General features: G+C 45.9%; 1 protein-coding gene across 1 annotated transcript in view; it reads left to right on the top strand.

The window, feature by feature from the left end:
- The window catches only part of OVCH1 (ovochymase 1), an 852,055-nt gene that overhangs the window by 178,397 nt on the left and 648,140 nt on the right, over window positions 1-25,518 (top strand). Inside the window, exon 8 of the mRNA XM_086952799.1 lies at window positions 25,263-25,470. Within this exon, the coding sequence (XP_086808925.1) occupies window positions 25,263-25,470 (208 nt within the window). The remainder of the gene's footprint in view (window positions 1-25,262; window positions 25,471-25,518) is intronic.

Consider the following 25,518-nt stretch of genomic DNA (forward strand, 5'->3'; position numbering starts at 1 on the left):
GGAGAGTTTTGGCTGTTTTGGATTTCATGCCAGAGGGCTTTACTCAGTTGGTTAGCCAATGAAGACAATACTCTTCACTTTGATGTATGCCTCCTTTCTGACAATCAATTGATTTGCTAAGCCAAACTTAAGTATTTTCTGGGCCAGAGAGGCGTTGCGAAAAAGATTGAAGAGGAGTCTGTAAGCTTTTTTTAATAATTGAGTTTACGGCTGCTGCGTCCGTACCTCCTACAGCCTCACTTCTATAACATAGGTTTAGGATGAATTTTGCTGTTATTGCCTTTAACAGCAGTGTAAAGCTTGCGCCGTCCAAGGATCTCTGGAATGTTTTAAAGTGCAATACCCTTCCCGTTTAGCTACTGCCTATGTTGGTAAAAAGAGCCTATATTGTCGAATAAAATGCCATGGTATCAGTAGGTTTTCACTGATTCCGGCTGGTGTCCTTGTAGACACCATTGGAACATTTTCTGTATTCTATTATTCACAGCCATGACTTTGTTTTCTTTTGATTTTAGACATGCTGTAGCTTACTGACCAAACCCTTGGCGGAGTTGCACTACACAGAGCTACGCAAAGTTCAAATAAAACTCCGTTGCCCTATGTGGAGCTCCGCAAGCGGCAGAGTATGCTAGAAAAATGTAATTCGCTGTGATTGCACAGTGCCAGATGCTTGTCTGCAATGTGCAATTATTATATTATATTATTATTATTATTATTATTATTATTATTAAATTTATAAAGCGCCTGGTTACACCAACTAGTGTGTCCCCGCACTATAACTAGCCCATATTGACTTGTTCCGCCAAGGTTTTTAGCCGCATATCAGATGTCCTTTGGGAAAAGAAAGGTTTTTAACTCTTTGCGGCAGGCCTGCTCTGATGTTTCCAGGCGTAGCTTCTGTGGTAGTTGATTCCATTGCTGGGCAGCCAGGACTCTGAAGGAGTGTCCACCCATTCTCACTCTGCTAAACTTGGGAACAGCTACTTGTCCAGTACAATCATTGCGTACAGCACCATGTACAGCGCAAGCTTATCTTTTCTGCCGCTCGAGTAGATTTTTACTTGAGCTGCAGCTTTCTCAATGCAAACTGGCATTTTCTCAAACCGAGCAGTCTCAAGCATACGCGACCACTCGCAATGAGAAACCTGACCCCCCACATTAAGAAATCTCGCCGGGAAGTTTATTTTCCATGCTCGCGCTCGCCAACTTGATGTTGGCAATGGCCGAACAAGGATAAAAATCCCGCTGGGAGGTGGATTTTCCTCGTTTGCCAACTTGACGTTGGTGAATGTGAGCGAGGAAAAAAAACTCTGCTGCACAAAGCGGATTTTTTGGGAACTCCGCAAGTTCCCCGAGTGGAGTTCACCGCCCTGGGTCGGTAATTGGATAGTTTGTCAATGATGTGGTGATATGATGTTTGTCAATTATAGATAGAATTTTGTTTGACTCCTGAGAATCACATCATCTGGGTGCAAAATATTAGAGCTATGAAGTTCCCTAGTCTTGGAATGGGTATTTACCTCATCCAGGGCTGGGCTTCAGGTCTGCCAGGAAAAGATTGAATAAATATGGTGCCAATACATATCCTTGTCTAAAACCCTGAGAGGTGTATATTTTCCTGGACAAGGAGTAGTCTCCAATTTTCACTCTTGTCCAAGTGCCTGTGTAGAGCATCTGCATTGCTTTTGAAAGGTGCTCATGGATGCCGCAATGCGACTTTTTCTGCCAGAGGTTGTTATGCTGCGCACAGTCAACTGTGGCCTTGATGTCCACAAAACAGAGGTAAATCGCTTGTTTGTTTAACATTCATTTATCAATTATTACTGACAGTGCGAAGATATTGGTTGCTGTGCCAGCACCTTGTGCAAACCCGGTTCGATTCGTTCAGTTTTTTTTCTTCTGACCAAAGAGTTAACTTTGTTAATAGGAGGCCTAAAAATGCTTTCCCTTGGTATCTAGAAGTGCAATGAAGTGATCATTTTCATCTTGTTGGCAGTGACCCCCCCTTTCAAAATTGGGTGAATTATAAAGCATTTCTATGAATCAGGAATGCTTTTTAGTTGCAGGGGGCTTTTGAAGACAACCATCAGTCTGTTTACCCAGAAAGTAGGATTGGTTTTGTACTGTTTTGTAATTTACCATTTGGTCTAGGGGCTTCATAACTTCTACACTTCTGAATGGATTTACATAATGGATCTTTGGGGAACTGTTTACGAGGTCATCTAGAAGTGTGATCTTTTTAGAATTTGTAATCTTAGTTGCTTTCTTAGTGGTTATTTCACCCGAAGATTGATTAAAATGTTTGGATAGAAAGATATCCCACCTTGTTTCTGTTCGTTTTGAATTATGTATGGCATTTAGGGACCCATTTAAGCTATTCACCATCCTAAAGGTCCCTCGAATTTCTCTTCTTGCTGATATACAAGGTTTTTTCCCAAAAGTTCTGTTTTGGTGTTATTAATTTCCTTCCAGAACATCTACCGTTAGGACTCATTTATACACTTATTTATACACTTTAACTGGCTACCACTGAGCCATTCTCAACATCCTATTGTGATTACTCTTTACAATTTGACATAAAGTAGATATACGATTCCTTTTTGGATCTTGAGAGCTGTTTGTCATTTTCTGCATGGATGGAGAATTTTGTGTTGAATTATTATAAAGTTCCCATTTGGAGATCGGGGTTAGATGTTTCTTATTAAAACAATATCCGATGAGGTCTACAGTGGCTTCCCCAGTGGCACTTACAGCATCAGTCCACCTTAACTTAAAGTTGGTTTCCTTTTCCCCAGCAACTTGCTTGCTAATGAAGGAGGCATTTAACATTAAGCTCTATAATTTGCAGGCTGTAAACACTTTTGGCCATTTTTTAAATCTGAAATTATGTAATTAAAGTAGAGGAATTGTAGATGCTGTGAAGGTGAGTATAGAGTGAGAACCCGATGTATAGTAGGCAAACACTGGAGGGAAATCCAATTGATATCTTCCATTTAATACTTTTAGTGAAATTAATCAAGTCTTTTACCTGTGAGTCTGCCTTCATTTCCTTTTTACTATTGCTTAAAATTAATTCAGTTTGATTAGGAACAAGCAAGAGACGGTCCAGCTGTGTGATGTAGTAGTCACAGGGAAAAGGCCACAGCGGGGTTCATAGTAAAGTCTCATGTTACTATGATTTCTGGAGACATTGGGTCATGTAAACTGTTTAGTAGACTGTGTTGACAAGGCTTTCCTTTATCCTGGATCTGGATGGATATATAGGTTGATTAATAGAAGGGGGCTATCAAATTTGTATGACTCTTCACCAGCTTAAAAATTATGATTTTCATCACCCAATTCCGCCAATTCACCTACTATTTTTAGTTAGGCCGCCACAGAGATTGCCAGACCTCCCTTTAAGCAACCACACCTCCTGGTTTTGTACTCTGGGCTAAAATATCCTATGACCACATTGATGGATAATGGCAGTGTCCACCATGTTTCTGGTAGCTGTGTAATTTGAAAATTCTTCAGGTAGTTTCAGTGTCTTATTGGAATTTGAATTGTGGAAGACATTTATAATCCACGAGCAAAGTTTCATTGTCGGATGCTTGGTCTGTCTTGTGGCTATGGATGTCAACATGTGAAGACTGCCTGCCACCATACAGGGATGCTGATAGCCAAGCTAACTCCAGTTACATTACTCTAAATACATCTGAGGAATGCAAATTGTTGAGAAAAGGTGAGACCAGGTTTTATTTACTAATAGGTTTTCTAATAATGGAGTAAACTGGAGTCTTGTCATTTAAAGCTCATGGTGTGGGCTGCTTTTGATGGGCGAGCAGGAATGGATATGATACTAGGTGGTGCGTGCCGATCCTAATTCCCCAGTGGTGGAAACTCTCTCCAGGAGGACTTTCCTGCCCTTCGAGCTTGAGTCCCATGTCACAAGGGTAGACTTCTGTTGGTTGCCCTCCTTGGGAGTAAGAATTCAAATGACTGTCTGCAGAGGTCATCCTCTTACAGCCTGAAGTAGTTTTAAAATCTTGCCAAGTTTTAAGATATTGTCTACCCATTAACTGGTATTCTGGGGTGATGATAGTTTGGTTGTTGTGTATTGAGTATCCAGACACTTGTGCGGGACACACACTTACCATTGGTTTACAGGAGCCTTTGCACGTTGGTCGTGGGCTTAGTTATTCATGCTCTGGGTATACGCTGCTACTTGCATATTTCCTTAGAGTGCCTTCAATTTCTCTTTTTGGGGAAGTAAGCGGAGTTGGAACCTTTTCTGCGATGGTGGTTGATGTAGCTCCTAAGATTTCATATTCACTGGTTGTAGGTACTTGGTGGAATGCAGGCACCTCATTTGAGTCACTTTCCACATAAGGTGATACCTTTGATGCAATTATCTCTGCAAGGGCTGGCTTCGCGTTATCAATGCTTGGTCTAGAGATGGTAGCTTGCTTAAAACAGCTCCAAGGTTTCCCTGCTGGGGAAAAGGTTCCGGAGGGTGTTGCATTCTCGAAGTTCTTCACAAATATTGGATATTAATTCTAATTTTAACAGCCAGTTGAGTTATCGCATCATGATCTGCGATGTTTGTTATTTCCGGAGTATACTGCACCCTTATTTACGGTCTGCATTTCTAATAGAGGTCTGTTAACCTGATTACAGACTATATTTGACTACGGTGGCGGCTCCTCTATTATGGTGAAGGAGCGTCGTCCTAACCTGCTGCAAGTGCAGCAGGAACAAACATTAATAGAATGGTAAAAAAAAAAAAATTGTGTCCCAGGCTCACGCTGGTATAGCGCGAGGGCAGAGGGCGAGGCTGATTAGTGAAATTGCAGTATTTCTTCAGCCTCTGCCAGACCACATGTGAGATTGGCCGGCGATTACAGCCGGCCACTCTTACATGCACACTTCAGAACCTGCAGTTCCAAGGCTGAAAAACAGCAGCGGTATTGCAGCCGCTGGCACCTAGCCCCAAAATGAGCGCTGGGATAGCCTGCTCCAAACAATCTCCAGGATTGGCTGGTGTCACGCTGTACAAGAGAGCAAGTCCTTATCCTTCCTCCCTAGTCCACACCGACAGGAGAGTGTACCAGGAGGAGAGAGAGACAGCAGCCGGACCCTCCAGCAAAGGCAACCTGCATATGGTGATTTTTTTGGGCAACACGACCCACCATATTTAAATGTTACTGGCAGCTGCTGACCTGTGGGGATTGACCAGTTGAGCTGACTTTGTTTTCATTGGGCCCATAGGACTACTTAATAAAAAAAAAAATGTTTTATTAACCAAACCAAAAAGAAAAGGCATAAGGTGACATTTACCACTTCACATTTGTCATATATACATTTCCGTACTTCAAGATAATACATATAGGATAGCATTTTAGGGATCACAGGGACTCATGCGCTGCCGCCTCGTCCCTAACAACTGGAGGAACATATATACCCCCACGTTAACTGTTCCAGGCTCCCCAAACCTTCCCCCACTTGCAGGACAGCCCCTAGCGACGTAGACAGTTCTCTACCTGTACATGCACCAATCAAGGTCCTCGATCCACTTCTCAACCCGGGGCGGTTGGCAGGCGCCCCACAGCTGAGCAGTGTTATGTAAGCATGGGCGGAAAATCCGTTCCGCTCGCGGATTTTGCGGATTTTCGGTAAATTCGCAATCCGCGAACGCTTGCGAATTTACCGAAAATTCGCACGCAGCGGATTTTTTTTTCTTGGTGATACAATTTTGCGGTGTAAGTTCGCAATTGCGAACATGTAGGTGCGGCGGGCAGCAACAATCTCGCACTCGCGAAATTACAAAAATTGCAATTCTGCACAAGAAATCTACTAGCAAGCAGCATAGACCTTCTGAAAATTATGATTTTTATCAGAATAACTCCTCAGGTTGACATTTGCCTGCACTTTTTTGGATTTGAGGCCTTTTGATTTTCTTTGGATAACTTTTGGATTAGAAATCAACTTTCTCATATAAGCTTGTTTGGGGCATTACAGTTGCTGTAATGCTGTTCTGCAGAAAAACGAGTTTTGCAAAAGTGAAAGCATTCAGCAGGTTCAAAAGTTCAAACTCCTCATTAGTAACCATTCCCTGTAGTGCTTCCTGACAAGGGCCCCTCCAGAGTTCAGTTGCTAGTTGCAACAATTGTATGACCCTGCTCTGACCCTCACAGCAGGCTCATAGAATAGCTACAAGTAGGCCACAAAGGTCCTGGAAAAAAAAATTGCACTGCAACAGAAAGCAAATTACAGATAAGGAAGCAGGTGCCAGACTGGAATTTTAAAACAGTGACACATTAATAAATCCACCCCAAATTAATTCATGTCAGTTGAAGCAGGCAGGTGTGCTTGCTTTTTCCCCCCATAATCTACAGTGATGATGTACCAGAGGGTGGCATTGATGTACCAGAGGGTGGCATTGATGTACCAGAGGGTGGCATTGGTGAAACAGAGGGTGGCAGGAGTGAAACAGAGGGTGCTGGGAACCTGTGATGATGAACCAGACGTAGAAACAACATAATCGTGACCGTTGCGAGCCGACATGCAAGTTCGCAATTGCGAACTGGTACAAAACCCTCGCTAACTGGCAGAAATCCTTGCAAACTGGCAGAAATCCTTGCGAACACAAAAAAAAATTGCAAATTCGCGAGAATTCGTGGATTTTGCGGATTGAGAGTTCGCAAATTCGCAAAATTCGCGAACACCAGATTCGCAAAATTCGCCCATGCTTAGTGTTATGCTTAGCAATCATGCAGGCTAGGGTCGCCCACTGTCTCCCATACACACTCATCCGTTGGCTCCCAGACATTTAGGACACATCTTCGAGCCTCCAGTGGTAACTCCACGCCCAACACCTCTCGCATCTTATCATGAATTTTGACCCAGTATTCCTGTATTTCTGCACAATGCCACAAAGTGTGCATGAGGGTTCCAATCTCCCCGCACCTCCTCCGGCACTCCCCGCTCTCCGCCCAACCCATGTGCTCTAGTTGGGGCCTTGTGACCTATGACCTATGGAGAATCTTTTATTGCACAAGCCTAAGTCTCATTTGAATAGCCACTACTTTTGGAGAGGAGGCAGCCTCCCTCCAGTCCTCGTCCTCTAATTCCAAGCCGTCAGCACCGCATTGTGCCCTAATAGTTGCCTGCGGGTCTCCCATATTATTGATTAGTATTTGGTAGATCAACGGTATGGTCTTTTACTGGGAGGTGACCGTCCAACACTCAATATTCTAGGGGGGAGGCGTCTGGGAGCACGGTGCCTCTGGGAATGTGCGCGATTAGGGCATGTCTAACTTAGAGGTAGCGATAATGCTTGCTCTCTTGTAGCTGATACTTTTCCTGAAGAGCACCGAACGTGAGCAGTTTCTTTCCCCCAAACGTCCCTGATGAGATCCTGATGAGATCCCATTTATCAAAACCCTTGGTTTTCCACAGGCTGCCCAATCTGAGTTCCACAATGGGGGTGCAAGGGTGAGCTTACCGTCCCACTTAAGATGTCGAGTAGCCGCGTGCCACACCTGTACTGCATGGGCCGGTGGGCCAATGAGGGGAAATCAGCCGGCCCTGGAATATAATGCCCTCGTAAAGTCACCCACTGGCACCTGCCCGCAGTCCATCGCATATCCGTGGTCTCCAGGAGACCCATTAACAGCGTAGTTTACTGCCGCAAACTGAGTCCCAGTAGTACTTCCCAGATCTGGCAAACCAATTCCCCCATCATACCAGGGGTGAGAAAGTTTAGCAAAGGCAATGCAAGGCTTGCCCTCCCAAAGAAGCTACCGTTGACGGGCCTCAATTTCCTTAAATGTAGCACGAGGGTAACAGGTCCATTGCATTCTGAAGTGCGTATAGGAATCTGGGAAGTGCCATCATCTTGAAGAGCACTGCCCTACCCAGGAGGGAGAGCGGTAGTGCCTTCCATCTCGCCACATCATTCCTAAGCCGGGTCAGCAGGGAGCCCAGGTTATTTGCTTATCTCAACTTCGGGTCTAACGTCACATAAATACCGAGGTATAGGAATACTAACGGCTCAATTTGTAACGGGCAGGAACTCGGACCCACGGAGGATCCCCACTAAGAGCAAAGAGTACAGATTTCGACCAGTTAATTGCGAAACCAGAGTACCTCCCAAATATAGCAAGCACATCCAGGAAACAAGTCGGGGATTCTCTGGGAGAAGTAAGGTAAAGCAGGATATTGTCTGCGTAAAGTGAGATTTTGTCCTCCCACTCCGGCGTCCAACGCAGCCCTCTGATTGACCGGACCCATGCCGCCAATGACTCAAGAGCCAAAGCAAATAGAAGTGGGGACAGGGGACACCTCTGTCTAGTGCCTCTGCCCAGATGGAAGTCAGCTGATCTATGATTGTTCACCAACACTCTAGCCATAGGATCTGTATACAAGAGACGGACCCAGTTGATGAACTCTGGGCCAATGCCCATCTTTCCAAAAACTGCAAATAAGAAGGGCCACTCAATCCTGTCAAAGGCCATGGTGGCATCCAATGACACCAAGACCGCTGGTCGTGTATCTTTGTTGCACCGCTAGTATACCATGTAGCCTTCGTAAGTTAAGGGGCGTATTACGACGTGGCATAAAGCCAGACTGGTCCGGGTGAACGAGGGAGGTAATGACTTTAGCCAGTCTCGTCGCTAGGGGCTTCGCCAGCACCTTAGGCTCAGCATTTAGTAGTAAAATGGGCCTGTATGAGGAATGGAGCGTCTTGGGCTTTCCCACTTTGTGGACAACTGCAATTTTAGCTACTCGCTGATCATCGGGGAGCTGACCCCCCTCTTTACTCTCTACAAACATGGCGCGAAGGAACGGAGCAAGTTTATTTGCACTCAGTTTATACAACTCTATAGGGATTCAGTTCGGGCCGAGGTCTTCCTGGAGTGCACACCTCTGATGGCCTGTGCCACTTCATCATATGTGAGAGGGGAATCTAAATGGTTCCGGTCATCTTCCGATAGCGTGGGCATATGAATGTCGTGTATCATGTCCGCACTAGCTGCCTCAGTTTAAACCCCTACAGATGTATACACTGAACTATAATATTCAGAGAACTCATTGGCTATAATTTGCGGGTCAGTTATCCTAAGTGAATCACTGTTCTGCAACTCTGGCACCAGCCTTGACACCCATTCTCTCCTTTCCAGCCATGCCATCAGTTTACCTGCTTTATCACCATGTTCATGTATCCTACATTGGGTGTCTGCGTGTTGTGCTTTGGCCCTATCCCTAGCTAGGTCTCTGTATTCATCTTGAAGGAGTTTCAACCGGTGTGCACCCTCAGGGGCACATCACTGGATACCTCAATCTTCATCTGGGTCACCTCCGCCCGGTCTACTTCGGCCAGACTCTTCCTCTTATTCCCTGTTACTAATGATAAAACCTCCCCACGAATAACCGCCTTGTACGCCTCCCACATGGTCTGAGCAGATTCGACAGATCCCGCATTCTCATGAAAGTACCTTTCCGTACATGTGATGATTTCCTTCTTAGTGGCGGGGTCCCTTAAATGCCATGCATTGATGGGGGCTATTCTACCCACGTCAAATTGGCCAACCTCCACCTCGAGCCAAAGCGGCGAATGGTCAGATTCCACGCCCCAGGTGACTCACCTCCTGGACTGTCCCCGCCTGAGCCGCCGGTATCAGTACATAGTATATTCTAGAGAGGGTGTGGTGAGCAGCTGATGCGTGCTTGTAGTGTAAAGTTTGTGTTTTTCAACCTCCAACCATCGGTAAGCCCAGTTGTTTCTAGGAAATCTGAGAGCCACTTCGGGGATGGCCTTAGAGTTCGGGCAGGGTGTCGATCTCTCTCACCAGTCTCCACCAATCACCAGTAGGCCCACAGGCAGCGTCAGGAAAATTGCACCAAGGTCTCAAACTGTCAGCCTGCAGACCCGGTGGGACATACAGCATGAGCCAATAGTTTGTAACCCCTCTTGTGTAGGGACATGCAACGATTACCAACCAAATGTGTCTCCTGCAGTAGCACCACATCTGGGGAATGTCTTCGAATCATCTGGTTTACCATTCCCTTTTAATTTTATCCTCCAGACCATTTACATTCCAACTGAGCACATTTATCCTCGATCCCCGTTTAACAGCAGACATTTTAGAGGTACAGAATCATTTCAATCATAGCTATGCCACCGGAAATCTGAGAGCCACTTCGGGGATGGCCGTAGAGTTCGGGCAGGGTGTCGATCTCTCTCACCAGTCTCCACCAATCACCAGTAGGCCCACAGGCAGCGTCAGGAAGATTGCACCAAGGTCTCAAACTGTCAGCCTGCAGACCTGGTGGGACATACAGCATGAGCCAATAGTTTGTAACCCCTCTTGTGTAGGGACATGCAACGATTACCAACCAAATGTGTCTCCTGCAGTAGCACCACATCTGGGGAATGTCTCCGAATCATCTGGTTTACCATTCCCTTTTAATTTTATCCTCCAGACCATTTACATTCCAACTGAGCACATTTATCCTCGATCCCCGTTTAACAGCAGACATTTTAGAGGTACAGAATCATTTCAATCATAGCTATGCCACCGGATGCAAGACAAAAATAGAAATGAATTGCAAATTTAACTGCACACAATGCAATCCCAATACCAAAAGACCCCTCCGCTCTCAACCCCCTCCCCGCACCTCTGCATTTGGCTGACGCCCATCCCCAACTAGCAGTGTGCCCGTCACCCAAACACTAATCTGCGATTAACTAAAGATAGAAAATGGAAGGAGGGCCAAAAAAAAAACGCCTCTTCCCCTCCCCCCCCCCCCTCCCCAAAATCCCTCCCCCCTGCCTCTCCACACACTTATTCAAATCTGGGTCATTCCACACTAATTCTGTTTAAACAGGTCTTATCAAAAAGTTAGCTGTGGAGGCACCCCACCCCACAATGTACAATACTACACATTAGCACCCACAGCCTTATCTATTCTTGTTCCTGTTGCTAGTCTTCTCCTCCACGATCTCGATCCTCCGACTCGCTCGGGTGCCTGCTGTCCAACCAGTCTGATGCCACCTCATGGTTATCATAGAATCAGGCCTTCCCGTTGAGTTTCACCCGCAGGCGGGCCGGGAACATCATAATGTATTTCAGACCCTTGTCTCGGAGTTTCTTCTTTACCGGCAGGAAGCTCTGTCGTTGTTTCTGCACCATTTGAGTAAAGTCTGGAAAAAAATGAGTCGCATTTTTTTTACCGCAGGGTGGATCCCGCTCTTGCTGCCTGGAAGATCGCGTCCCTGTCTCAAATTTAGGACCCTCGCGATCTGGCGAGGAGGGGCTCCAGGCCTTGGCCTTCCCTCTGGGACTCTGGGTGCGCGTTTGACTGTGAAAAGGTTACTCAGTCCCTTGGGCTTAAGGTGCTTAAGGACAATATCCTCGACAAACCGGTCCGGGGATGGGCCTTCTGATTTTTCGGGCACTCCAAGAATGCGAATGTTGTTACGCCTAGCCCTCCCCTCATATTCGTCAAGCTTGCGATCCATCAGGGTTCTCGAGGTCTTCAGGTCTCTCACCTCTTGCTGCAACAATGCCACGTCATCAATCAGACTAGTAGTCTTGAGCTCAAGCGATTTGACTTTCTCACTCGCCTTTGATAGATCTGCCCGTATTAAGTTCACCTCAATTGTGACCTGTTCAAACTTATCATCTAAAGCTTCCATTTTTTGGCCCAAGGATGCCGGGACCCCATTTATGGCTGCCATGACATCTGTCAGAGTTGGTTCAGTGGGAGGGCCTGTAGCGTCTCCCCCTGCAGATTAAGCCCTCTTCATTTCTGTGGGGGAACCTTTAGACCTAGTATACCGGTCCAACTTATTGGTTTGAATGTTTCTGGACCCCTTGGAGGACCTAGAGGAGGATTTTTCATATTCTGGCTTAGTTGCCATCTTAATGCTGTTTCTGTGTCGCTGGATATTGAGGAAACTCCTGTTGCCGTTGATAGCCAGAGTCTCTGGGCCCCCGTGTGTCTTCCGGTCACTCCAGGACTAGCCGCCCAGTCGCAGTGCTCCCAGGAGTCTCGACAGATTAACACCCAGCTATTTCGGACAACAGGCATGTGGGGCAGCAAGCACGACCACCGGACATTTAACACAGAATGGACAAATTACAATCACCAGCTTCCACTCCTACTCCCAAAGAGTGGGCCGTTGGAGTCAATTGTCCAGATGCTGGGCGCAGACCGTGCCAATTACAGGGCCACCCTGTTTCAGACGTCAGTCTCCTCACCAGCAGCATGACCTCTCGCTTGTCCCCCACAGCCAACACGCGGACCGGATGAATAACTGGGGGTAGCACATGCGCCGCTGCTCCAATCAGCTGCTCGACTCACCCCATGACATTATTGGTAGGGTATTGCCCGCAAGGATATCCCCGGGCCACCGCCCTTCTACTGTCTGCAGTACTCAACACCCGAACAGGGTGTCGAATTGGCCACCACCACTCTCCACGCAGTCAATATAGTTGGCACCACCTGCCTGCAACCTGCTCACCTCACTGGCTCCTCCGCATACTCTGGCACCATGGAGCTTTGTATGTGCCACAATGAGGGGCAGCACTATCAATATACTGCCCACCGGAGCCCCAGTACTAGATTCCTCTCTCCCTCTGCGTTGCACTGAATCACCGCCGGCCACGGCTCGCCGCCCGCAGCATGGTGCTTTTGTATTCACGCCGGGTGGCCCCTCGTGTGTCTCAAAGGGCAGGTCAGATGAATTTCACTGCTTCTTGGCCTCACAGCAGCCGCACCGCTAACACTACATTTCATCCGGGTCTGCCACAGTAATGAATGTGCCTTTTGGGTATTTTACAGGGCCGGACTGGCTACTTCCAGTTTACGGCCCGATGTGTGTTCATTTGATGGTGGGCTCCTCACCTACTCGAGCCCCCTGCTTCAGACGCCGGTAGGCCGCAGACTGCAGCACGGCGTAACTTCAGTTCCAAGCACCGTAGGCGGCCCGGAGAAACAGCAGGAGTCGTCGCTTCGCCTGATCTTTCCGGGAGCGGGGTTATGGTACAGGATCAATGCCAGGATGTGGAGGCTGATGACAGAGGTCGGCGGAGCCGAGCTCTCACGCGGCCATCTTGGTCAGGCGCATGGCTCCTCCTCGATATGTAATAGGACTTCTTAGTTAATGTTATTGTTGTACAGTTTTCCTTATCTCCTGCTGCACTTGCATTTGCGCTGCAGGAATCATGCTGCCGGCATGAATGAACTGACGGCTGTATTCCTTTTAAAGTGGGAAGCAGCGAGATGATCTTTTACATCTTCAATGAAAGTGCCGAGGACAGAGGGGATTGTTGCAAGTTTGGCTATTTAACAAGTCTACTTGGATGTACATTTTGTTTGACTGATGAGACGGAACATCTAATGTCAGCTGTAAGGTTCTAAACAGCAGGTCCCTTACAGCCCATAGACCTGTTGATGCATTAAGGCCTTTGTGTTGGAAAGTCAGAAAGGTGTTTGTTTCCCGATATCTCACTCTCTCTGACTGGCCCTGTTTGTGTCCCAATATCTACTGTGCTCCCGATAGTGAGGTGTCCCATTTGAGCCATTGGGTGAGTTCAGATTGCCCCAGGGCTTATTTACCCCCTCCTCTGGTGGGGTAAATCAACCCTGGGACAATGTGAACCCTCCTTAGGTGGTTTCTTGATGCTTATGAGATTTTTTTCCCCATGGCTGCTGGCTGAACTATCAAGCCACTGATCTCCCCTTAGTATTGTCGAGCTGTGCAGTTGTAACGCCTCCCCAGTTCCGCCCCCAGGTTGTTCTTGTCTTTAGACCACATAAAAGTTTGGATCAAGTTGAGTCTAACACGGTATAGATCTTGGGCTCAACAGATGTGGTTCCTGCGACCCTTAAGCTTCTTGATGATCTACATCTTGTTCATCAAGTCCGGGCAGACTTTTAAAACCATTCAGGCCTGTAACCACTATATTCCTGATTCCATTTGCAAGTAATAATGTGGTGGCATTTGGGGTGATAGCAACCTAAAGGAGAGTAACTCCCAATCAGTTACCTGGCCCCAGGTTATTTCTTTGCTGGCATTCACTGGTGTTGCTTCAGTAGACTCTCCCATCTTGTGAGCCTCCATGTCCTTGGTTGCCTCGTGCAGGGAGGCTTTTGAGACTTATGGTCAGGAAAATTGGTGTTTGGAGGATTTTAATGTTGACTGTTGCAGTGAAAATTGCCCAGATGGATCTTTTAAGAAGTCTAATTTTGATGACACCTTTATGGATTATTCAAACATGTGAGTCACTAGAGAGATTAGAAACTCGAGCAACTTTAGACTTGATGCTTTTTATGGCAGTTGGAGCTTGCAGCTTATTTTTCCATACCAATGGTTGCTGTGCCCTTACCCGTCTGGACTGCATGTTGCCTCTTTGGATGCTCTTACAGCTTTTCACTAGCTATGTGTGCTTTTGCAGAAGGGTAGTATAATGTCCTTTTATAATTTTGTTGGGTTTACAGGCTGAGAAATGCACCGCAGTGATTTTTCAGGGAACTGCAATGCCCAATCTGAAAACTGGTATCCTGAAGATCCACTGAGTGTTGGAGAGCCACCTTGGTGCATAGTCCTGGAGAGTTATCTAGTTACAGGCGTTGTTCATACCTTCATTGATGCCTTTGTTTGACTGGAGAATTACCCCCATACTCCCAGGGACACAAGGCACGCTGACCTAATACCGACTGCCTCTGCACACCCCAGGAGTCTGCAATTGCCTGTGTCACTCTGGTGCGGGCTCGCAAGGCAATTTCCTTGGGCCTCTCGAAGGCCGCTTTAAATCACCTGCCTCCTATGCCACTTTTGCCTTGCCGGGTTAAGCAGGGGAATAGGAAATTTGCAGGGTGATCAAACTCTAGGCAACCCCGCAATTACACTGCCCTCCCATCGCAGTTCATAATTGACTGGCCCCGGCCATCATACTCTTGCAGCCTCCAACCAGAGGCAGGTGGAGGACCACTAAAAACCTCTGTGAAACATTAAGCTGAGAAGAGCTGCTACACAAGGAGGCCTTCTTGGTGGTCTGCTGCCACTAACACTCTGCAGACTCACCACGTGGCTTTTGATGGGGCCTGTCTGTCCTCCCCACTGGTTCGGAAAGGGCCTCGGGTGGTGGTGGTAGGAACGGGTAAGGAAGGAAGCAAACTCCTCTGCATCAGCCAAGTCCCGCCACCAAAGCTCGTGCCTCCAACCTGTCATCTGTCTGGAAGCTGGTCTGACCGACTCACTTCTGACAGTCTTGGGCCTGGCCTTGAGGACACTGGCAAACCGGTCCCTGCAGGGTGGTGGTGACTGAGTTGAAGTTAAAGTTGTGATAAGGTGGCAGCAGTAGGCTCGGGCAGCAAGCAGCAGACTTGGTTAGTGCGAGCACTGCCATGAGCACTCCCATGCAATATTTCTGTAAATTCTGTTTGTTCTGACTGAGCAAGGCAACAGTTTTGTTTGAACAGATAATATCGGTTTATGACCAAAACCAAGTCTTTTAACAGATGCAGTAGAGTTCCATGAATTCACCTTGGTCTCTTTTCTTACGGTTTGAACCATAGTGCCAAGACGTTTTAAAGACCTTTACCCTCAAAGCTTCCCCAGTCCTAATCGGAATCCAGGATTAACATCTGTGCACCTTATATTAGTGGAGGCACCATAACTTCGTAGGCCCAAAGTATGGGTTCAATCAAAGGACCTCCAAAATGTTTTGAATTTCTTGTGCCTATCCAATGTCGACAGAGCTTGGATTTTTAAATGATCTAGGTGAACTTCCATTTTAACTTTTTGTAAAGTCATACCCAGATAGTTATACACGGACCGGCTGCTTCACCATCATTTATCAGCTTAACCACATAGATGGTTTACTTTTTCTTTTTTTTTTTACCAAACACCAACATATTCGTATTTTCTATATTAGTGATTTATTTATTAAACATTTATTAGAGCATTTAATTTTATTTATAAGCTTACCCGAGTCCTCTAGGATGACAAAATCATCAGCATAGAGTAAACATTATCTAGTCACCTTTGCATGAAAGAGGAGAATGTGTAAAGTAGCCTGTACTGCGGCTGGAAGGTCTGCAAGGTACTTGGTGCGATTCAACAAGGTATCCACTGCATGTGGACCCATCACAATCCATGTATTATCCATCACCAAGCCAGCAGACTGTCGAATAGAGACAGCCGCTGCTGCTGTAGCTCTCAAACGACTCTGCAACGCTCTAGCTACCGGATCCAAAGTCGAAGAAAAAAAAGCACATGGACGTTGCTTATCGCCAAACTGCTGTGTCAAAACTGACCATGCACATCCCTCTCTCTCGTGGACATAGTGTAAAAGGCTTACTGTAGTCGGGAGTACCCAACACAGGAGCCGAACACAATGCATCGCGTAATTCTGAAAAGCTCTTCTGACATTCGTCAGTCCAAGGAATAGGATTTGGAGTATCCTTAACAGTAAGAGCTATCAAAGGTTTCGCAAGCAGAGAAAAATTAGGGATCCACTGTCTACAGTACGATGTAATACCCAGAAAAGCACGCACTTCTCTCTGTCGTAGGCACACTCATTTTATCAATCTCTTGAATTCTTCCCTCCTTCGATAAGGTGACCTAAGTAGGTCGACAATATTGCAACTTCGAAAGGGACACCTTATGATGGAAATCAGGCAAATGACGCAACAACGACAAAGTAACCTCCTTACAAATCTCTTCATTGTCAGCCGTGACTAACAAATCGTCAACATACTGAATAAGGGCAGCATCATCAGGTAAAACAATCTAATCAAGCTGTGTTTTCAAAGCCTGACTATAGATCGATGGACTCTTACAATAGCCTTGAGGGGCGCGCTTGAACCGGAAACTTCGGCCTCCTAATGAGAAGCCAAAAATATCTCTACTCTCCACGGCAATCTGGATGCTGAAGAAAGCATTCTTCAAGACAATCACCGAAAACCATGTGGCTGAAGCTGGAATTAAAGTCAATAAAGCGGTGATATCTGGCACAACAGGAAATTGCGGAACTACAATCTTATTCACCTCACGAAGATCGATCACGAACCTATATACAGGAGGTTGCGAAGAATCAGTACGTTTCAGAACAGGCCAAACCGGACTATTACACACATTCCCTCTCGTCTCTTCAATCACACCTTTCTCAATCAGATCATAGATGATCACTAAAAGTGCTCTTTCCCCATCACTGGAAATCCAAAATTGGGGAATACGTGGCAATCTAGCATTCGCTTTCAACGTCCCAATGTATGGCGGGATCTCCAAAAGACCCACATTAGGACCAGTAGCCCAAAGAGAATCCGGGAGAGAAGACAATTCAGCTGGAAGTCTATCTTTAGATAAATACATCGGAGAGATCACTCTTTCCCAATGTAAGCTGTACTCCTGAAGGAGAACAATGTAGCGTCGCATACAATCTTTTCAACAAGTCTAATCCCAACAAGTTCTCACCACAACCGGTCGTCAGAATAAGGGGTGCCTCGAATTCACAAGGTCCAACAGAAATAGACAAAGGACTAGAAATCGGATTAGTAACCGGGGCGCCAGAAAAACCTACTGAAACATTCGTTAAGCCAGACAAAGGTGCGCCAGGGAGTTTAGAGTGCATAATAGAACTCTTTGCAGCACCAGTATCCAACAGAAAAGGTTCTGGCACACCTGATGCAATCACTTTAACATAAGGTCCACTCTGATCTACTGGAACTGAAACAACTCCCTCTCTTTGTCTATGGCTGTCCTAGCAATAATTACCGTCCGTATTCTCACCTTCGACATAGTAGTCGTCCGCATAGTACTGAGCCGTACTACCAGACTCCCCATTCTGCTGATCAATGCTATTCATTGAATTCTGTGGAGGCAAGGAACGCGCATTCTGAGGAAACACACCACGTCCTCTACCTCTAGGAGCTTGCTGAACACCTCGACCCTCATACAAGAAGCACCATTCGTACGTTGCAACAGAACCGGACAAGTATTCTTGAAATGACCCTTTTCTTTACAATACGCACATTGATTAGGGCTTACAGGAAAACGCTGTTGAGAAGACTCGAACCTTTGCGAGTTTCTCTGATACTGCTGAGGGTGCTGATAATCACGCTGATTATTTCGAAGCGGATGCGCTTGCTGTAAAAGAACCTTCGTCTTTAACTCTTTGGTCTTCTTGTCAGCTCTATCTTTCTCGTCCTTATCCCTATCCTCATAGTAATGTGTAGTAGCCAAAATCTGTGCTGACGATGACACAGCCCAAGCACTCTCAGAATCCTTCAACTTATTGCACAACTCGGGAAGCAAATTATGCACGAACTTGTCAACGAACAACCGTTGACCACCTTCCGTACTAATGTCTTGACCACTACTGTCTCTTCAAACCTAGTGAAAAAGTCACACTTTCGTCTTTCTTCTGCTTACATGCAGACAACTTGTCCCGAATTGACACTTACGGCAGGCATTAAGGTCTTCATGTAATTAACAATCCTACCAGGAAGTTCTGCAACTAAGAACTCCGGTTTAGCACCACCAACTTGTCTGCCATCTGCAGCACCAATATTAGCCCATGTATCACCTAACTCCTGCGCATGATCCGTATGACGGATCATTCCCCATGTAGGCTGCGGAACTACATTCCCAAACATGTCTGTCGGCTAAGTTCATAATACATGAGTCTGCAGTCTCTGATAATTCCTTATAGTACCCTGCAGGATTTTTACGTGGATCAGGCAAAGACTGCTTAAGGGCCAAAACTTCAACTCGCTTCCATGGAACATGTACCCAAACACGCTGGAAATGAGGCGGAACAACTGGAATAGCATTTGGATCTCCCGCTCTCCAAACTGGGGGAACCTCTCATTGGATATTGTTGCGCCTTTCTCCTAACAGAAGAATCAGGCTCAAACAACGGCCTAGAAGGAGACTCACTCCTAAACGACAACAGTGTCGCAACTGCTCTCTCAACGTCTACACCCACTATAGTTCCCTTCGCAAACTCACTGTACACGGAACAACTCAGGGGGAGTCTGTCCCAAATCGCCATCTTCCCATTCTTCACGAAGGAAAGTGCACATCTTCTCAAACGTATCTCTCCTTCGGTGCTTCCCATTGATGGAAGACATCCATAACAGACTCCAAATCATATCTTAAAGTATAAGTAACTCATTTGCGCGCTAAGTGATCCAATACTTCCCGCTCATCGGGACCAGGCAGTTGGCTACGCAACTGTGTGCGCGCTGAAACAAGGGTCATACCCAACGACCCAAAGAGAGGAGAAAAGAGACCAGTAACTGTATCAGTCATTCTCTGGCGAACAGAAGGAGAAGCTGACGAAAGAACAGGAGGAAACACAGGATGAGACCAAGTATGCATAGGAGCAGTATCAAGAAGAGTATCCGAAGACGTAGACAATACAGGACACAAAGTCGTAGGAATTTGAGACGGAGCAGGTAACAAAGTCGGCGGCCCTTGAGAAGGCTGCGCCAAAGGAACAGGAGCCAACTGAAGAGGAGCTGGATTTGTAGAACAATAGGTGCAAAGTAACCGGAGGTTGCATAACTAAAGGTGGCTGAGGTGCTGTAGCACTCTGCACATAAGGGGGTGGTGAACTCAACAAATGTGCCATCAAAGGATCTTTTTCAAGGTCCTTCGTTGCACCTTGCTGCTGAGGTGGCAAAGCTGGATAACATTTATCAATTGCCATTTTACGTTGCCTGTGCAACTGTTCACTCTTGTTCTTCTTCGTTATCTCTTAACTGTATAGCAGCTTGCATTACCAAAATACCTCTTTCTCTTTTATTTCTCTTCGCTAACTTAATTTCTTTCTGTTTGGCTTCCTTTCGCCAAAGGCGAATAGAGTCCAACATCGCCGGCCGGGCTTTCTTCTTGAACAGTTTGACTTCCAGATTATCTAAAATCTCTGTCATAGCTACCATATTGGGGCCACTTTAGGACACAGTCCTTCCTAGTGTAGCAAACACACACTTCATTATACGTGATGGGGCCCACACCATGTTTTAAATAGAGCTCATAGGTCGGAGTTCCAATCGGAGGCACCGGACACGAGTCCTCCAATCGGGAATCCCTATTACAACCACAACAAAATATCTTTCCAAGTCTGCTAAGACCAGGCATCTTTGCTCTCTAGTCTAGCTTCAAACTTCAAGGGAATATCTAATACGATAACCTCGTAAATACACGAGTCCCTCGGCTTTGGAGCTTGCAAGTCCCAAATCAAAGATCCCAAGGGGATAACCAAAACAAAACTAAGGACTGGGAGACGCTCCACTCATACTTAACTGAAATATCAATGACGTCGCCAGAAGACCAGTCTATTGTCTCGCTGTACAAATCGTCAAATGGCTCCAAGACAGGGCGACAGTCAGGGCAGCAGTCCTTCGTAGCCGTCGGAAAGCGGGGAACCTCACAGCAAAGACTTTCGGACCACAAAGACATACAGGGGTCGATGAAGTGGCAGGCCTTCCTCCAGAATTTTCACACGAAGCTCCTCACGATCTTCAGGCTTGGACCGGTACCGCTGAAGTCGCTCCACGTTGGGCGCCAACTGAAGAACTGGGTTTTAGAACCCAGCGGCGCCAGGGAAAACGCCCGAAGTCTTAGAGTTCTCATGTCTTAGCAAACAGACACGGGACACTTCTAGGTGACGTCAAAGACCAAGTTTATTGGCTGCAACCAGGAACAGAGGTCTACGAAGCACAACACGGGTGGTTCGTCAGACTGCACAATTTAGTAAAGCGAGACATCGTCTTTTATGCCAAAAATCACATTCCTGACTAGCATCAATTATTAACAAACTGTCCAATCCCATAGTGACATTTCAAAAGTATCGCATAACGACACGCCCACTTTCAGTTGTCCAGCCCACCAGAAATGACCAGGCAAAATCCAACATTCTTGCTTGGACAGGCCGGACAAACCCATAATAAAAGGACCTCAACCCAAACCATAAATGGGCCATAAAAGAAGGAACAGAAACAGATGAAAAGCAAGATAGAAGGGTGTGTGCGTGTACCATAAACTCAGCAATGTCCTGCTCTTTGATCTCTATCTGACCAGCTGCCTAACCAGGAACTGGCTCACCGAGGTCCGCCTCGGGCAAGGGAGTCAGTTCGCTCAGGTCACACAAGTCAGCTAAAGGTGTACGTGTCCCAAAGACTCGTTCGGCCTCAGTCATCGGCCTATGTGAGGGCAACCACAAAATGGCTGCCGTACACAAAATGGAACCCGTAGGTTCGAACGAAATCTCTAAATACAGTGTTTCCATTGATCGACAAACACTCGTACATACCGCACTCGTCATTTGCGGTCCGCTGATACGTAAATCGTCTTGATACGGCGACCTTTATTGAACGGGTTCAGAATTACGGAACCTCAGTCTGCCTTAGTTTTACTGTATTTTCTGGCCCAACTATTACTACACATTTGTTCCTTTTTTGTTTTATCCTTTTAAGTTTTCTTTTTAGATCCGAATGTTGGACGTTAAACCATCTGGTATTCCTTGGACTCTTAATCAACTCTTGATCCTGATGTGGTACAGTTCTTCAGTTCTGCTGTTAAGTATTGAGCTGCTTTATGAATAGTCCATGAATACAATTTTAGTGTCTTCAATTCACTTTGGTCATCCCTAATTCTATAGACCACTGTAGCTGAGCCAGTGCTACAGATAATTTACTTTACTGTTCTTTTTGAATAGTTAATGTTTAGCTGTATTGTTTGTTCTGTGCCTTCATTATCCTGTTTAATCCAATGGTTAGGGGCCAATGATCACTACAGTCCATCTTTTGCACCTCATGTTTTACATAGCACCAGCTCCCAATACTGAGTAAATATGTAATTATTTGGGCCCTTCTACTTACCATGGGGTAATGTTTCTTTTGCAGGTAAATCTAATGGCATCTGCCCGGTTAACCTCATAGCTGCTGCCGTCGGCTGCCGAAAGTTCGGAGCACTACCTGGAAGGGGCTGCGAACGTTCAACGGCTGACACGCCCCCCCCCCCCCTTACTCTTTTGAACGCCCAGCACTGTGCGGAAATAACGGCCGCAGCTAAGGAGTTAATACAAATGAACCCTAATATTAGAGTTGTTTGCATTTCTCGTGCAATATTCAAAGTAAAACAATTTGGTAATTAGTATGTTGTGTTCAGAGAAGGTATCTCCTAACACACCATCTTTCCTAACTGAGTAAGGAGAACATTAAAATCCCCCATAATTATTAAAGGAGTCTTTTTAAATACAATTCACTAAGAATCCTTAATTCATTACTTAGCAACTTTAACTGTCCCAAGTTGTATTGGTTCCCTGACATGGAGACATCGATGTTTGCCAGAGTTATACTCCATAAAAGAAGAGTTTATATACACAAGTTACTAATTGTGTAACAATATATCTGTAAGAGACATTAGTTAGTGATAGATTCCTTACCTTAGAATAGATACCCAGCAATACCCACCCCGGTGGTGGGTCTGCGAACAAGATTACACCAGAAAGTCACAGAGAACAGAACGGCCAAAGAAGCGATCTCTCCGAACTTGGCTGTCAAGGCAATAATGTTTGGTAAACGTGTGCAGCGAAGCCCACGTAGCTGCCTGACCAATATCCTGCAAGGGAACGCCGCGTCCCAAGGCAGTAGTGCCTGCCGTCGCCCTGGTAGAATCAGCACGTAGCCCCACAGGAGGCTCCTTCTTAGCAAAAGAGTAACCTGCTTTGAGTACAGAACAACCCATCGAGAGATGGTCAGTTTGTGCACAGCCCGACCTTTTTTGGCACCCACGTAGCCAACAAAGAGCTGGTCATCCACCCAGAACGGTTGTGTGCGCTTCAGATAGAACAAGAGCGCACGTTTTGGGTCCAGACGGTGGAGCCTCTCTTCCTCTTTTGAAGGATGTGGAAAGAAGGTGGGCCAAGTGATGGTCTGCCCAATGTGAATGGGCATAACAACCTTTGGCAGGAAAGGACGGGTCCTTAAAACCATCTTGTCCGGATGAACAGAAAGGAAAGGAGGTTTGGAAGAAAGAGCCTAGAGCTCACTCACTCTTCTGGCAGAGGCATAGCTACCAGGAAAGCTGTCTTGAGAGTGAGAAGACACAAAGGACAGTTATGAAGGGGCTCAAAGGGAGAGCACATCAGATGCGTCAAGACAAGTGTGAAGTGGCCTGGACTGGACTGAGTCAAAGACATCTGGTTGGAGAAATGCTGTCTGCAGATGCCAGGGCAGGAGTGGGGCTTGATAGCCTTACTGGTCTTCAAAGGGAGGAAGACAGAACAAGAACCAGACCCACCCCCACCCCCACTTCCTGCACCCCCATCCAGATGTAAGCCCCTATAATTGAACTAAGAGTGACTGGATGGGGGAGTGTAGGGAAATTAGACCCACACCTGTGGGTAAGATTAGCCAGACCTGAACTCCAAAGAGATTTTCTTCATTTTGGTTTTTGCAGAACAGTGCTTTCTGGGACAGGAATATGCCACATTTTCAAGGAAGTGGTGGTCACAGAAGGTGGCACCCTGCACCTCATTGGTCAGGGTTGCCCCCTGCTTGCCAGCCCAAAGAGCTTCAAGAAGTCACCTGCCTCAGCTCCACCAAGAATAGCGCAGCCGACCAGCATCCAGTGGACTTTTAAAAATGTAACCAGATGCATTGTAAGAATTGTAGTCTCAACTCTCGGAGACACTCAGAGCTTCTGTAACCTTGCCTGGTGTTGTGGATACTTCCTGCCCCCAAAAGGACCATCTGGAAGAAGATACCGAAGTTTGAGACCTTTTGGAGAATTTGTGATGATAAGCTCCATAAGTTGACCGACCCATGATCAAGAGTCAAGTCGGTGATGTCAAACCATGACTCCGGTTTAAATTCAGGTTTGCCCTTTGAAAGGTCTGAAGCTCTCCCCATCAATGAGAATTGCAACCCGGCCTTCCGAGGAGACTTGCCCGATGTAGAGAGAAAAAGACTCAACAAAGTGACTAAGTCAGAAGGTATAACTTGACCAGGCACTACCGCTCATCGTATTCAACCTCCACTCCATTGTGGTTGGCCCGAAGCTTTGACTTTGTCCTAGTCAAGCACGATCAGATGTCCCTGTTTGGTGCATCTGGTTTTAAGCACTAGAACATTCATTTAATATTTAAAAATGTATCTCTGGTTTCCTACATTGGATTTTTTCGTTTTGGTGCAATTTTAAAGATAAAAATATTTCCTATTTTTATAAATTGGGGTTTGATTTTTGTGTTGTCCTACTTATTTACTGTTTTGGTATATTAAATGCTTTATACATGTCTCCTAAGGTAAGCCTGATTGCTTGTGAACCAAGCTACTAAGGCTGAGCAAGGACTAATTTGACTGGACTTTGTGTGTCATTGTGGTGTTGTCCCTAGCTGTAGGTACCTACCTGCAATTATTAATAAAACCACCTTCCAACACGTGTAATAAGCCTCTTAAATTCTGATAGAAAACTTTGCACCTTTTTTCCTTTACCACTTTGCAGTGCACTGAGCCGTTATGGTCAGTTATGCTAGTATTGTTCGAATACATGAATAATCTGTTTTTATGACTATTTGATAAACAAACCCTCTTTTGCATATTGTCCTTACATGTTTATTTGTACTTTGACCAAAAGTCTAAAAAAATAATTTCGTTCTGTGATTACCTATTGGTGTACATTTCTTTCTCTTCTCCCCCTCCACGAGTGAACCAATTATTTGTTGTCTTGTCATGAGGAATAGCAACACGTTCACACCACCAACATGCCCCTGGCAACAGCAGCATGGCCAACAACATATGCAGAGTGAGACCAGGCACAAGCATAGGGTTTAGGAAATGAGCACGCACTGAACTCATGCCTGAAACAAGAGCACTCTCCAACCAACTTCTTACCCTGGAGAGGTTGCGTTTACTCCGGACTGGGTGAATAACACATTTGTTTTGTAAGAGCATGGAGTTTGAGGAATGCGAATTTTGATTTTCCTTTGCAATTTTTTCTTTTGTCATTCCAAGTGTATGTTTTGGGTAAACCTATTTCCTTGTTAATGAAACTTCACTTGTGTAAACATTTAATCCTCAAACTTTATTTAAAATAGGAGTATTGACTATGTAACTGTACCCATGGGCCAACTGTACAACAGAAATTCAATATTTCGTGAATATTAAATATATTTGACAAATGAGCTCTGTTTTCTTCTGGGTGTCTAGTCTTTGGTTTCTAAAATTTAGTTTGACCTTTCTCAATCCTGTATTTTCAGGGGGACTCTGGAGGACCTTTTGCATGCAAGCTATCCAGTGGATGCTGGGTACTGGCTGGTGTGGTATCTTTTGGCATTGGATGTGCTCGTGCGTGGGATAATTTGACTCTTATTGTGAAAGAGGGCAGCCCCGGTGTATTTACAGGAGTATCATCAATGATGACCTTTGTGACACAGGGAGGCAGCATCGCCAGAGGAGCAACCACAGGTAAAACACCCAGGTCACTGACCAAAGGCAAAATGTATGTAGCTACGC

The sequence above is a fragment of the Lissotriton vulgaris genome, chromosome 1_2, assembly GCF_964263255.1.
Source record: "Lissotriton vulgaris chromosome 1_2, aLisVul1.2, whole genome shotgun sequence".
NCBI classification, from domain to species: domain Eukaryota; kingdom Metazoa; phylum Chordata; class Amphibia; order Caudata; family Salamandridae; genus Lissotriton; species Lissotriton vulgaris.